Source organism: Gallinula chloropus (assembly GCF_964237585.1).
Source record: "Gallinula chloropus genome assembly, chromosome: 5".
Classification (NCBI taxonomy): Eukaryota; Metazoa; Chordata; class Aves; order Gruiformes; family Rallidae; genus Gallinula; species Gallinula chloropus.
In genome coordinates, this window is record NC_140090.1 from 49480129 (window position 1) to 49496683 (window position 16555).

General features: G+C 40.7%; 1 protein-coding gene across 2 annotated transcripts in view; it reads right to left on the reverse strand.

The window, feature by feature from the left end:
- The window catches only part of PRKG1 (protein kinase cGMP-dependent 1), a gene marked incomplete at its 5' end in the record, with an annotated part of 496883 nt that overhangs the window by 147030 nt on the left and 333298 nt on the right, over positions 1–16555 (reverse strand). For both annotated transcript variants that reach the window (XM_084264379.1, XM_084264378.1), the window contains one exon: positions 13617–13680. In XM_084264379.1, the coding sequence (XP_084120505.1) occupies positions 13617–13680 (64 nt within the window). The remainder of the gene's footprint in view (positions 1–13616; positions 13681–16555) is intronic.

Below are 16555 nucleotides of genomic sequence, written 5' to 3' on the forward strand. Positions count from 1 at the left end.
CCGATAGCAGGTAATAAGAAGTTACTTCAAATATATCTCTAACACCTTAATTGAAAGTTTAATAAAATACCGGCATAAAAGTGAAAGCTACTTGAGTGAGCGTCAGCAAGTTCATTTCCCAAGAAAAAATAAACACCTGCAAAATAGAAACATGTGCCAGTCCGGGTGTATTTTGAGAAGACACCAAGGTCTGTGGAAAGGAGAAGGACCTTCCTGTTTTAATGCCCAATCTTTTGCCACCCACCACACAGAGACTTCATTCCATGCTCTAGAGAACCTTCTTCAGCTGGGGCAAGACGACTCAAAGCTTAATGTCCCAGAGCAGAGGGAGGGCATTCAACGCTTGCTGGCCATTCCTTGAGTGGCCACAGATGTTTCCATGACCACATTTAATGTTCTCTTCGTTTTTGACTAATTAATCGCTGGCATGACTTGCTCATGAGGTCACAGCCCTGTTCCAAATGCCAGTAGGTGTCACTGTGGGCAATGGTATAGAAGAAATCGGCCAGAAGAGTTTGAATCAAAGGGAGAACACCCAACAAGTTCATTAATATTTGTTTTCCTAATAGAATTGCTAATTATATTTTTCAGCTTTTACAGATAAAAAGTGCATTGTCTGTGCCTCACAGATAAAAGGGGTTTTATGAGAAACAATTCACTTTCTCTGCTTCAGACCGTTCAGGGTTAGAGACTGGAAATCACAGAATATTTTCAAGTAAGCACAAGGTTGGGTTTTGTTTCTTCGGTTCACTGCCACCAAAACTAGCCTGTGCATGTATGTAGTTATTGAATGGGTGATAGGTACGTTAAAATGAGGGATTTTTGAAATATACTACAAAATAAACTGACAGAAGGAGATGCTCAGCAAATCAGATGCAGACACACACTGCCCGTCCAGGATCCTCCCCTGAAGCCAGCACAGCAAAACCGTAGTGCCAAGCAAATACATACCAACCTGGCAATCCATCCCAGCAATCATTAGGTGACTGAGAGCACTCCAGTTGTCAAAAAAATTCCTTTTTAATTCTGGTATCAGGTCCCAAAGACACTCCAACCAAACCAAGTTGTCAGTCCTGAGCTTAGGTGGCAGACATGGGAACAACGGGGATGGGAAGAGATGTTCACATGCTTTTTTCATTAACATTATACAGCTTTGGTTTATCTTAAAGTTTGTTTTATCCAAGCATTATTAATATTTACTTAAAGAGAGGAACATTTATCATAGGAACCTATACTCTACCCATCAAGCTGGAGCAAGACAGTTCCATACCTTGATGTTACTGCAAATAAGTAGAAACAAATGAACTTCCAGAAGATGATTTCTGTCTGATCTTGATTTTCCAGTTCAATTTTCAACATGCCCAGAGGGAAAGGGAAACATCCCAGCTGTGTTTGGCCCAGAGGCATCACCCACATGCTGCTGGGGAGGAGGACTTGAGTTGAGCCCCGCCAGACCCACAAATCTGAATTATATTTCAACTTGAATCGAATATATTCTATTTGATCAACAGAAGAGGTGAAGGGCAACCACAAAACTGGCCCCAACCTGTTCACAAGGAAAAAAAACCCACAAAGAAAATCCACAGAAAAACAACACCCATGTGTGCTTTGCCCAAATGTACACTACAAAGCCTCTTCAAGCTGGAAACAGCGAACTACTGGATATGGGAAAATTAAGCACATGGCTGGATGATGCGAAGCCATATTTACTTGGAGCACCTGAGTTTCACCCTGTGACCTCCCTGCTGTTCCATGTACTATTAAATAAAAAGTTACATCCAACTTGCATGTTTCTAAGAGTCTGCAAATCTGCCAGGGCAAATGATAAATCATGGATTTACTTAAATCCTTTTTTTTTTTTTTCCCCCGTATCTATGAAACCCTGGAAAACATCAAAGATTACCAACAAAAAACAATTTATCTCATTCTTTCTTTTATAGCTGTGACAGACTGCCTAAAGAATCCTCTTAAAGAGAATATAAAAATATATTCCAGATAGGCCAGAGCTGGGTTTAATCCAACCTGTCAAAGAGCAAACACTTATACACAAAGCCCTGCACCGCGGCAAGTACAGCAGCTTTATAAATTAGCGTCTTATCCCTGAAAACTTTAATATCCACTCAACCCACTGGGTACCAAAAAATAATAAAACACTGGAGCTTGAAGCAGCGTTGCAGGTATTTTCTTCTACTGGAAATTGTTTCTTGACACTGCTGTGGCCAAGTGTCCTGATCAACCACATCACTGTTTGAGTGGTTTTTGCGACCCACTGACCCAGCTGAGATGTGTTTATTAGTTAGTGGGGGATACCTAATGTAGGGGCACACTGTAATAAACTGGAAACTACTACTATAAAACTCTTTTTGGAGGATACATTAAAAAAAGAGAAAAAAATTCGAATAAAAAAACACAATTGAAAATTCAGGCTCCAGCCTGATATTTTTGCATCTTCATCACCAGGTACTGCTGAATGGACAGGAGAGGCAATATTTGAGGCTAAGGAGCATCCAGCTTCTCCAGGCGACTCTGCAAACAGCATAGCACGCTGCTGTGTCACATCAGTGCCTAGGAAGTCTCTCTTTCCCACCCCAAACTCCTACCCTTCCAAGCATCTTTCAGGATTCTCTTAGATATTTACGTTAACATCTATATCCACACCATTCAGATGGCTGCAGGAGATTAAATTTTCCAGCTGTGGAGCTTTGACCTAACTTCAGTGGATTTTATAATTTGTGATGGAAGGAAAAAAAACAACCCACAAACCTGATGCTGTGTTTGTGGTTTAGGAAATAATCCCAGGGAAAGGCAGCACAACTTCTGACAGTAGATTAAAGAATAAACTCCTGCCCTCTCTGGAGGAATCTGGCTCCTGAAGAAGAGATCCTTCTGAATCTGCTGGGATCTTTGCTTAGAGTGCAAGTTGGTTCTGGGGAGATTTTTAAAATTCAATTAATAAAATCCAGTTAAAGAGAGAACATAATTCCCTGGTTACAAAGTAAACTCAATAGAAGCTCTGTGCAACTGTTGGCATTTCTCAATGGCTACAAACACCCAACATCCCACTGTAAGGAGACCTGAATCCCTTATCCGTGCCAAGCAGTGGAAGTCAGGGAAAAGGCTTCAGCTCTGACAAAACCACGAATTTTACTGGAGGAAAAAAAGAGGCATTTGATGTCAAATTATGAGAGGAATGGGTTGGGAGAATTAAAGGTAATAGCGGTTTTATGGAGAAAGGGCTAGAGGAAGACCCAGCTGGCCTGTATGGTTGGTGGAAGAATTAGAAAACAAGACCATTTTCAGCAAAACTACACGAGCAGCAGATACAGCTTCAATAGACTCAGTCAAGACCTTGGCAGGGACATGGTGCATCAGGGACAAGCGAGTTTCTTGTTAAATTGGAGATACAGCACAGCAAACCCTGCAACACCCACAAGACCTCATGGATTAAAGTCCAAGGAGGGGATACAAACAAAAGGTAGCCAAAAGACAAACATGCCTTGAAATTTCAAAACTAACCTTTAATGCATTTTGACAAACCCTGACAAGGTAGAAATATTAGACTGTTTCTAAAGAAAATATTCCTATGCAATGCCTTTTAAAGATGGATGTGAAAAAAGGGTAATCACTTCCAGCACCAAAGGATCTCCCCAGTCGGACACAAAAATATTCATACCTAAGTTTAAAGTAAATGGATTTAATCATGGGTGCCATTTAATCATCTCTGCCCTTCACATCAAGCATATGTTGTAGTTATAAGGTCCACTTCGACCAAAGGCAAAGGGAGAGGTCCCATTGCACTATCTCCCTTCTGCTCAGTGGCACCAGCCAGGAACCAGAGCAGTAAATCACCCTTGCTCAACTAGGGAGCTGTTGAAGGGTGAAGTAACCCCCAGGTCCCACTGATGCCAATGGCTGAAAGCAGAGATATCCTACCACCAGCAAGGAGCCCAAGTCAAGTAGAGAAGGAAAACTGCCATTCAGAGGAGCTTCTCAGCACAAATCCTGATATTTTTAAATCAAAGTCTTTGTCTTTTGCCTGCTAAATCCAGCCAAGTCTCAGCAGAGGTCTGCAGGAATCCTAGCCTCCACAAGCCCTCACATGGGTGAGGTTTTGCATTTGGTTTTTCTTTTTTTCTAAGACACATAACAGACAAATCACCCAAAGTCCCAGGCTATGGATGCTGAAGTTTTTCCCTATGTTCATTTTGATATCTACATTTTGGAGAGGACACATTCCTAACATTCACATCTTACAGTAAAGTTTATCCATAGCTATTGGAAGTTTTCCTTATTTGCAAGACCTCCTATGCTGTTTCACTCAAGTCGTCTATATACTCTGATGGTATAGACAGCTCCAGCATTTACCACATGATATACTCTGAGAAGCTTAATAACCACACATGCCCACAGTTACATGAATCAGATAATTATTTAATCATATTTATTTTGGGTATTCACATGAGTTGCCATTTTATGAAACACACTGCTTCCCCCCCACTCTGTTTTTCCATTCCTGTTATTCACACAAGATATTATTAGGTTGACTTGTGTTTGCAGGGCCAGCATTGCTTGGCCCAAAGCTGGCTTTCTGACCTGAGCCCACTGAACAAAAGCAGTGCAGTGGGAGAATTAGAGAAAAAATAAAAGATGTCCCTGTATTGGCATAGTCTCATTGAATTTCTCTGGGTTTGATTTCCACTAGGACAGTGTGACCACAGAAACCATCAACATAAGTCACATGTATTTTTAAAATAGGATGGGAGAGTTAAAGGGCTTATTCAGTTTGGCTGGAGCTTGCCCTGTTATGCTTCAACTTTCATTCAAATCAAACAGCAGCCTCAAACCCAAATAAAAGTTTATGCCCAATTAGCCCAATCACTCATCTGAAGAAGTTTTGGAGTTTGCTTGAAAGTTATTTCACCAGGCAAGAATTTTTAAGTAATTTCTCTGTTACTTGTATGAAGAGCTTGCTAGATCCTCCTCAGTCTCGCTCTAAGCCCATCAACTTTGTTAAACTGAGACCCTCAATGCTCAAGCAATCTTGAGGAATTCTTCAAGGGTCCTCTTCAACCCACAAAGCTGTTCTCTGTCTGCATCACCCCCTAGCAATAAGTTTTGCATGTCTGTTAACTGTATTTCTACTATTGCAAAAGAGCAGGGCAACCAGGATGGTTATTACAATACACACATGGATGATGAGGTTCGTAACAGACAGCCTGCAGGGATGAGGGAATGTTTAACTCTTTTCCTCTGCTGTGGTAATTAAGCACAAGTGTATTTGTAAGTACCTTTTAAACAATTAAAAAAGAAAAAAGAAAAAAAGATCAAAATGACACCTTTTATCTTACTGGAAGTGCTAGAGCAGCTTCTAAAGCAAGTATATCTCTGCAGAGAAATTCTGCTGCACCTCTTTTCTAATATCTTTCAAAATTCTCCCTAATATCTTTTAAAATAATTTATCTGCACTTTCTTCTCTGGTAAAAAGTGAGAGTCACAGATATTTTCCAATGAGATCAGCACTCCCTGTTTCTCACACTGGAAGAAAAGGCTTTTGAGTCTTTGAACAGCTGTGATTTGTAGTGGAAAACACAACTTCCATGCATGACACACACATTCCATAGGGTTAAAGGGCAGATAAACTTTATCAGCTACATAAGAGGACACTATTTTACTCTATCACTCCAGACACTGAAAAAGAAAACTTCATTGAAGTCTTCCACACCATTTTTCCCAGCTGCATTTTATTTTGCAATTTTTTATTTATTTTTTTGCAGTAGACCTAAAGTTTTTTTTTTTCTTGGGCCACCTTCAAAAACAAAGCTGTAATTTCATGAATGTACTTTGAAAAAATAAAACAAATCAATGCAAGTACAAATTAAATTAAAATTTTATCGATATATGATTGAATACTGCTGCCCCACAGGCAGCACTTTGCTATCCCGTAGCTTCTCTGGTAAACATACCTCAGAGCACTAGCTTTAATCAGAAAAGATAAACAATAAAAAGAAATCTTTCCTAAGCCAAACAGTGTACTCTTCCCTGAATTCCTCCTCAGATCTAGTTTGCACCTCTAAATCAGATCAGTATTTATCTGCTGCTGGTCACCTTTAATCCAGGCAGAACCCACCACTGAGCTCAAAACTACCAGCACAGCATTCCATTAGACCTGGCTTCCTTTACCCAAGAGTGATCCTCAGTCTTATCTAGGCAGAACCCCCCCACCTAATTATATATAAACCTAATTAATTTTGCATTTTTTCCTGTTCTATTCACTGTTGCTCTGCAATTCTACACAAAAGGAGGATTGTATTCAGACTCCATTACTCAAATAGAGGCAGCCTAATGGATTCCTGATCCATACTAATTTCACAGTGCAGAGCAAGGAGGATGGTTGGCATCTTCACATAAAGGCTGGAAAAGTATGACAGGTCTGCCCAAGCCAGCTCGTGAAGCTGAACTACACAATGAAACCTTCTCCAAGATCACTGCTCTTCATCAGGACCTTTACTACTAGCAGAGATGAATTTTGATTGTCTTTAATTAGGTGAAAAACACAATTTAAAAAAAAAAAACCAAAACAAAACACTACAGAACAGCAAGCAACTCTCATCACAAATTTACAGCAGCATTAATGAAGTGGCTGCAGACAGGCGCTATGATCCATGCTTTCTGCACTTGGAGATCATACTCCCAAGATGTGCTCCACATGCAGCCAGGGAGCTGCAAGAACACAGATTTCAGGCTTGGCATCATCCACCTCTGGTATTTAACACATTTCTCTTCATTTGTACTGCTCAAATAATTTGGCAGTGCCATTTGTCTATGACCATAAATGCATGGGGATCAACAAGGTCACCAAATCAGAGCTTGGAGGAAGCGGATCACTGGCACTTGAATCTCCAGAGTGCATTAAATTAAAATTTTTGAAGTATCAATGCTTCTAGCGAAAGTTTCCAAAACGCACAATGGGAGATGGGAATGGCAATCCCAGGGCCCTAGTGTGCTCCCTAGCCAAACTGTGCCCGTAGAGCAAGGAAACCCCGTGGCTTGTTAATCAAGCAGTACATATCCTCGGTGTACGGCAATTACTTATATTAATGTAATATAAAATGTTATATAAAACTTTCCCATATTGCACATATAGCATAGACATATATGCAATATATCAACTGGATATATAATATGGATAGACTATCTTTACATACATAAGCCAGTTATATATATATGGCAAGGCTATCTAGAGTTCTGGACACACAATATACAAGAAAAATCCATTTGACATAGTTTAGTCATTATCTATGCAAAAAAGACTCTCTGGTATTTTGGTAACCAAATTGAAATCGCATTTGTTGCTTTCCTCTGCTCAGACTGCTCAGATTCATACGTATGACATCTCATATGGATTAGTACGCTAAATCCCAAACAGCAAAGGAACATCAAATATGCAGGATTTAGAAAATGCTAGAGTTGAAAAATGCCAACGAAACCTTAACTCAACCCCCTCCTGTGTATTTATATCTACAAAACTTTTAAATCATGTATTATTTTCTCCAGCTCCCCCAGGCTCTCCGATTCCCTTCTACTCTCCCCTACCTTGAAAGCCCTACATAACACAACTGAGCTGGGACAGATATTCAGGCAGATAACAAGTCCATCCCTGACACGGAGGCAAAGCAATCTCCTCCTTTGAAACAGGATTAGTTGTTTGAGTTGGGGGAAAAAAATAGACAAGTCACTTGTAGGCCAGCAGTTGCAATGAATAATTTTAGATCCAATGGATAAGTCATCAAAATCATAAGCAATTGGAAACAGTTTCAGAAGGGACAAGGTCAAGCAACCTTAATTATACTTATTGTTACTTGAGCTACCGAATTTAGATATAAATCTTGCAAGGATATAAATGTCACATGTGAATGACACAAAGGATACCCTTGAACGAGGAAAAAGGCTAGCAGGAAGTGAACCAACTTCAAAAAAGTCATCCTTTTTTTTTTGCCCCAAAGGAAAAAGAATCGAAGGAAATAAGAAAGGGAAGAGAAGATGCCAGCCCAGAGTTGAGTGCTGCCCATGTCCACTACCAGCTCACCCCCCTCCTTAGCCATGCCAGGAACACAGAACCTGAGCTGACATTACTCTTGCTCCAGACATGCCAAACATCTTATCAAGCATGGCTGTCCTTCTGCCTGCCCACCATCTTCCCTTCTCAGCACCTACACTCCTACCAGAAGTACCAATTTCCTCCTGCTGAGCTCCTAGCAAGCCCTTCTAATGCATGGTCAGAGCTGCAAGTCACCAACAACAGGTCCACACTCCATGTGTGGATCTCCAGTGGTTCCTACTTGTTCTCAAATACAGAGTCAAAAGGCCATGAGCTTCGACTGAGCACAGAAGTGAGAATGCCACCATTCCTTCACCAGTCACTTATCTGATTTTCCATCCCTCTTGCCTCCCACTGACAAAGCCAAAGCAGAGGTGCTTAACAGTGGGCAAACACAGGTCCTACAGGCATCTCAAGGTGCTACAGGCAGACAAAGCACCTAAACATTCACCCTGTGGAGTCACATCTTGAGAAATTTTACTAGAGGTTAGGTGTTTCGGAGTTCTTGTTTGTTTTTTCTCCACTATAACTATAAATTCCCTTTTTATTCTCTTGCCTGCAGTGTAGCACCCAGTGATTTGATCCACCTGTCAAGCTTACCAGCCTCCCTCGTTAAGGATCTCATTTAATAGAGTTAGTCCAAAAAGATTAAAAATACTGGCAACATTACTGTCTCCCAGATAATAACTGGGTGACACACTGGATGCATGTTGAGCATGTAATACTAATAGTGCCATGACGCAAAAGAATCTTTACAATACCTTGAAGTCCTTATAGACACCAATTGCTCCATTCACGTGAGAGGGGAAAGAAAAAAAAAGGTGAAAACTGAGAGACCTGAACCTGGGGAACATGCTCTTCCCACTCCTCCCAGATTTCCACTGAGGCAGCTATGCCACCATCTGGTTTGAGGGCTGCCAGAGAGGACAAGACCCTAAATATTAACATCACAGATGTGGATGGCCCCTCAGATGCTGGAAGTTATGCTATAGGTGTTTCAATGCATTTTAGTTTCCATTAAAAAAAACCCCAATACTTTATTCTCTTCCTTTATAAACTCGTGTTATAATGAAGCACAGTAATCACAGAATGGTAAGGGTCAGAAGGGACCTCTGGAGATCATCTAGTCCATAATGTAAGGCTACACATTCTTAGAAATTTCACTACCAAAAATTCATTTATTTTGAGATACGTAGATGATGTATAATATGGGAGCCTGATAGAGGGAAAAAAACCCACTTTTTTTTTTTAAAACAGAGAAAAAAAAAAGGTCTCTAATCAGAAAGAGACAACCATAAGCTGTTTCAAAGCCTTCAAAAGTGGGGAAAGGAAGTTGAAAGCTTTTTGTCTGTTCACAAAGTTTTTCAGATTTATAAAGTGTTTTAAGGTTTTTTTAAAGGTTTTTTAAACCTTGGCTATTCATGATCTGCAGCAAGTCCTTCGATTTGCAAACAAATTCCCCTCTTTCTCCCAAGGAAACTAAACTTATTCAGATGTTTCATGAATAAAAATAATGTGCTAGACGGCACTTTTACTTTTCAAAAGGAGATTTGCATTCATCCAGAGCAAAGATCTAGACATTTAATCTAAGCTACGCATCACTGTGACAGGCTGTGGGGTAAAAGCACGGAGCTACATTTAAACAGCACCCTGGTAGCTATTATATTTCCCAACTATGTTAATCCTCCAACGTTTAAACATAAACATGTTAATTTTCTTTACCAAGATAGGGGACAGTGAAACCATTTTGCTACCAACTCAAGACTGTCAAGCAGCAGAGCCAGAGGCATCAAGCAATGGTGGGTTTTTGGAAGCAATAGCCCAGGGTTGCAATGGTTGGAGAATCAGTGAAGTCAAGAAGGGCTTTTTCAACTGAATAAAAATACTGCAAATCAGGCACTAATAATAAAAAAAAAGAATGAAACACTGGGGATAATACTGACTCTGCAAATTTCAGTATTAAAGCTTCCACCGTGCTTCAGTGTTATGCATTACCTGTTGCGTCCTGGACATGCACCACCCTATGGAAAATAAAAATCGCTCTCCACACACAACAAAAGATTAATTTGTGTCCTTCATCCCTCGCCCAGCACAAGCACTGTGAACCCTTGGGTTCCACCTCTCGCACACAGCTAGCCTCCACCAATACCTTCACTTCTGTGAAGTGGAGCCAAGTTGACCACAAACCCATGAATTTATTTTGCCTCAATATCCACCAATTTAAATCTATCTTCTCATCCTCACTGTAATTTGGATGAATCTTGCAGGAGCTTTGCATCAAATGTTTTCTGGGCAAGTAATTGCAAGTGATTTGAGAGGACTGTCCTACAGGCAGACAGAAACCTCTTCTCCTTAAGACACTGAGCTCCCAAAACCCAAGTAAAACAAAAAATTAAGCCTTGAGCTGCAGAAACATATTACTTGTTGACTCATGCATTATGTTTGGTAAACACGAGGATAAACAACGCAATAAAATCAGAGACCAGGCAGTGCTGTTCCAGCAGAGATGGCATCACAAGCAAACTACATCAATCTCGGTGCTGGAAGGGATGCTCAGCTTCCAACTGTGGTGACAAACATGAAGGCTGTTACCCAATGGTTTAAGAGACATTTATGAATTCAACTATATGTTATATTGATGACTGCTTGTAGGTAACGTTGAGGAATATTAATGTAACCTTAATAATGTAATAGAAAACATAAAGGTTAGGTTTGGGTGCTGGGAAAAGCTGTGCCAGGGTCTAGTAATGATTTGCAAATCCTGGGGCTATGGGTGCAACCTAAAGCTGCTTTTAGGTTGGCATCAACCACCACAATCCACAGCTGGAAAAATCTTCATCCCCACAACACAGGCCTAGAAATAGGGTAAGTTATGGCCCCAAAAAGCTAATCCCTGGGAGGTTTCTTGGCAAAAAGCCCCACCATATTGGTAGCTTGGCTTTGAATATGCTAAAACTGAACTCTATACTTGCTCGTACTCTCACATACATAATTACGAGCTACATCATTGAAGGGAGTCATCTTGCACAGGTCAGAAGCAACTGAATGAGAAACAGAAATTCCCCCGGGGTTTTTGTCACTTCTCAAGTCACCCAAGGAGCTTGTCACAGTATTTCCATCAATTCTACCAGTGAAATTATGTCATCAAACTCCGACCTTTTTTCCTCCCCAGTCTCTTTATAATGCCATTCCAGAGTTTGATTTGAACAATGGACCATTAAAACATTTTCCCCCCCTTGCTTCTGGATTTTATTTAACAGTTTTTAGAAACTATTTAAAGAACGTAGGACAGAAGCACTATATTATTCATAGTACTCTATCAAATGAAAAAATTGCATGAAATCTTGACTTTAAGAAAGAATTTTTTTCCCCTGCCTCAAACTATGCCAAATCAGTTGCCTTTATCCAATCCGTGTTACAGCAACAGGATAAAATGAAGTTACTGCTAATAAGTTTCAAGAGGTTAGTGCTAAATATGTAATATTAACGTGTTAAATATTAACAAATAAATGTTAAATGTGTAATAACACAAACTCTCATTCTAGTATGATAAGTGTAAATTGCAGTATGTAAAAATCAAAGACAAACACAGAGGGAATAGCAAGGTTGAGTCCAAGTAGGTAACTGGAAGCTGTAAGCCCAGTATGAGCTGGGATGACCATAGCATCCACCCTGAAAGTGCAGAGTCATGCCCACAGATGCTGCTTCCATCCCTCATTTATGTTTGTTGAGAGTTCAGGGTTGTTGTTTTTTTTCTCCCTGCAATGAAATTTTAAGTGTCCCTGGAAAAGTTTTATTGACTTTAAGCGCCTTATCAAAACTTGAGGAAAATAATAACTCCTGTTATGTGATCCAAGCCAACCGAACTATCTGTCTCCGGTTAGGCATGCAATTTGGAGATATGCTAGGATTTAAATTTGCCTATTGAGTTAATACATCTTTTCTCTCTAAGCCTGAGCACTTCTCCAGTAGCAAAGGAAATAAAGCTTATCTACAAACACGCAATTATTCTGTATGACAAACAGCTGATTTGTTCTGATTATAGAATTTATCTGGATACCAAATAAAAAGGCAAAGAAATAACAATGTCCTATCAATACTCAGGGAAAAAAAAAAAAATCAACATGAATGTCAGCAATGCCATTTCTTAAAATCAGAGGGGGCACACTTCAACATTTTTCTATAAACATAGTTATTAGGGCTGCTCATGATGACAAGGCACGCATCAGAAAAAATGCAACAAAGAATGAAGTAAAATACTGTTGTACACAGAGATTTCCTGTGGCTAAATCATACAGGGCTACATTAGGAAAGGTTTTATTAACGGTTTCTGTTATATTTAATCACATGCAATTCTGCAAGCCCAGAACAGAGTGCTATGGGAATAAAGTGTGTGGACAAACTGCCGGCAACACAACTCAAATATTTGACGTTCATTTTCTGTGTTCACTTACAGGACAAAGTTGTGGGAGGTTGGTTTGCTTTGGGGGCTTGGGGTTTTTTTTTAATCATACAATAGGTGGGGTGGGAATGTCCTCAGACCCCCGCAGCGACCCCCTGCAGGGGGGCAGGCACACCTCCCACTAGCCCAGGGTGCCCAAAGCCCCATCCAACCTGGCCTTGAACCTTGCCAGGGATCCAGGGGCAGCCATAGCTTCTCTGGACATCCTGTGCCAGGGCCTCCCCACCTTCCCTGGGAAGGATTTCTGCCTCCCAGCTCCTCTCCAGCTGCACTACTGCAGCTGAAGGCCATTCCACTCAGCCTGGCTTTCCCAGCCTATGGCACCAGCCACTCTCCATCTTTCCTGGATCCCCTCAAGGGACTGAAAAGGGATTGGAGGTCTCCCCAGATGCCGCCTTCTCTTCTCCAGGCTGAACAAGCCCAACCCTCTCAGTCTGTCTCCAGAGCAGAGGTGCTCCAGCCCTCAGAGCATCTCTGTGAGCATTGAGTGGGGTTTTTTGTGGTTTGCTGGTGGATTTTTGTTTTTTCTTTAGACTAATTAAGAGCTTGACAGTTTATTTAATGAGATACTAGTTATAACAAGGTAGACAAAGCACAGCACCTGGACCATCAAATATCTCAACATCACCCCCTCTGCTGTAACTCTTTCAGCAGAAGCTTTTCCATGACACCTGCTTTAAGCCATGATATTGCCCTCAGACACACACATCCAATCATTTGATGGGATGCCCTTTGGAAAGAAAATGATATTTTCACATCCCCACTTTCTCCACCACTGACCCAGGGTATGGAGAAAGTTTCCCTTCCAGATACTGCAGGAAATGATCATTTGACTCCCTGATGGGATAGAAATCCAACTAAAAATACATAAGCCCCGCTCAAAACCAGATTCATTTTTCACACAGCTCCTCTTGTCATCTCAACATGCTGGATCAGTCAACCATAACTGGGAGCAAAATTGTGAAGCTGTTCTTTTGGAAAAAAAGAGCCTGGATATTGCCACCAGAAGGCTTGCAGACTCTAAGCTCATTAGCTCTCAAAATTAAAAGCACTTACCTCTTCAAGGACGTCTGCAAGCTTACTAAGTATCTCCTCAGGAAGGCTCTGGAATGTGGGTACACTGCAATAGAAAAGAAACCTCAATTAATGAATCCTGGTATATAGGTCATAAATCTAGTGGCATTTCTCAGAGGTATTTTGCCCTCACCATCTGGGGCTGAACAAGTGTTTGCTGGAAGAGAGGCATATAAAACAGAAATCTGATCTTCTAGCAGCCAAGATTGCTTTTATGATGGTGGTAGACCACTTGCAGTAAACAACTGGAGAACCACTCATAAAGCTGATAATCAACTATTAATCGATCAAGGATTTACTGGAATTAATCTGCACTGCAAACCTGCTCAGTCACAAATTTTTGTCTGGTCTGCTTCCACTCCACATGAAAGAATATATACATTTTTTTAAAAAGGCAGAAGAGACCAGGTCTAACCAGCACAGATAAAAGGCTGACTGAAACCCCAGGCAAACATAACAAACACAGACCATGAAGATGCAAAGGATATGGGGTCAGCAACAGATCAGCATCAAAACACTGTAAGAATTATTGAAGACTTCATGAGGAGTATTACATCCCAGTTCATTCTCTTTAGCCAAAAGGCAATTTTTCTGTTTGTCTGGAAAAATTTCCCTTGGGAAAGGTTTCCCAGGCCAGGCTGGACCTGCTGCTCAAAGTGAGGGGGTGACGAAGCAATCAAGAAGGGGCCCAGGGTTTGCAGAAGTGAAATTTAATTCAGTCTGGATCAGGATGAGGGATATGAAGTTGGGTCTCCAGATCTCCTACAAGTACCCTGCCCTTGAAGCTGTACCTCTATCATCTTAGAGGCCTCCCAGTGAGGTTGTAAAGTAGCCTGGAGATGTTCAAAAGCCATCCAGATAATAGTCCTGAGCAACCAGCTCTAGGAGACCTTGCTTAAGCAGTGACGGTTGGTCCAGATGACCTTCAGATGTCCCTACCAACCTCAACCAGTCTGTGATTCTGAGAAAACTTCATCTCTCCTTATTTTCCATAAAAACATGATGTTCACCAATATTCACAAATGATGCTAAATGAAACATAGATGCTGCACTTCCTTTAATGAAAACCACTTGCCATAGGTAGACTAATTAGCTATGCCTCTAACATGAAATATTAGCCCAAGCCCAACAGTGAGCTAGTAAATCTCTACTGAGGCTACTTCCAAGAACAGTTTGCTTAAGAGTTACTTTATCATGGTTCATTACATGGTGTAAATACAGTCTCATGCTCCTAATAGGAAATTGAGGCCCTCAATGCTTTGCTTTGATTGCAGGAACATTGATGATCCAAAGAGAGGAAGGAAGTACCTGTTGGCAGGTACCTGCCAAGAGGTAACTAGAACCCAAAATAAATCACATTTTTCCTTTCACACAAGGATTCACTTTTTACTTTGGATCACATTGCTGCATAAAAGTTATTTCCACATTTTAGGTAGCTAAAAAACCCAAACCAAGCCCATATGGTCTTATTTTTGTTTGTGGTGAGGTTTTTTTGTGAGTTTTTTTCTGTTTGTTCTTTGTGTAGGGTTTTTTTTGGGGGGGGGGGGGGGAGGAGTGTTGGTTTTTGGGGTATTTTTCAATCTGGAAGCAAGTCCTGGCATGTGCCTTTGGGGTCAACACACCACCTATGTTTTAAGAGCCCTAAACACAATTTGGTGTCCACTTCTGCACTCAGAGGAAACCCACCCAAGAAAAGCAAAGGGAGGTCTGAAGATCTTGCAGAGTAAAATCCAGTATTATGCCCCAGGGCCAGGCATGAAGTGCCGGATGGTCTTAATTTGTGAGCACAATTAAAATAGAATTTGCTTTTATTAGCTTAACATATGCTACACTGCAGTGGAATTCAAAAGTTTAGGAGCCTTCATTATTTAAGAAACAAACTGAAAACCCCACAACTTCAGCTGAATATGTTAAGCAAGGCAGAACCAGCCACCTAAGTGTGGAAAACTGATTGTTCATGCTCTCAAGATCTTTCATTTTGTCCCTTTGGAAGCACTCACTTTCACTGAAAGCTCGTGGGCCTACAACAAGAAACAGAAACGACTTGAAAGGAATTATATTAAACCAACTTGAGCACTCTCAATTGAAGAATAAACTAACTTAGGGGAGAAGTTAATACTCCCAGGCATCTGGAGAAGTTTTCCTGTGGTTGCACCATTACGGTCCTAAACTGGGGGGGAGGTATGCATCACAGCTGGGGTGTTGTCATGTCTGTCTCCCCCCCGCCCCCCCCTTTTTTTTTTAAACAGATAATTAAGTCCATGCAAGCCAAGCAAGGACAGCAGAAGAAATCTGTTATAGACCAAACACTTGAGAAACAGGGAAGCAGCATAGGAGCCCTGAACAAAGATTCTAAGTCTCACTACTAAAAGCTTAGGCTATTACATCAATCAGGAAAAGTTTCCAAGAGAAATACAATTTTAACACAGCAATAGGACAGATAATGGGAAAATCAACTTGTTGACAAAAGAAACTCAAACAACGTCACTTCCCAGAATTGCACAATTAATTTAACAGTTTAATGGTGGTTTATGATGGGCCAGTACCCTTCTACACAAGAAGAAGCGACAATACAGCCAAATTATAGTTGAGTCTCCTAAGAAGAGGTCTTAGAGGACTGTCCATCACTTCAGTGCCCAAACAAACCTGCTCTGAGCAACTACCTTTATACAAACAGCCCAGAGAAAACTTTTATTGTCCACTAAAAGACATTACAAAATGAAGCCAGAGCTGATGGCAACACCTGCAGAAGAACAAGGCTTAAAAATATGCTAAAGCATGTAAGCATCAAAAAGTTGGCTTGATTCTCCAGTTTAAGAAAAAAAACAGACCTCCACTCTCTTCTTATCAACATTAAACAAATTAGTAACATAGATTCTTGTTTTCCTCCTAAAAAAAACCCCATGCTTGTATTACTAAAA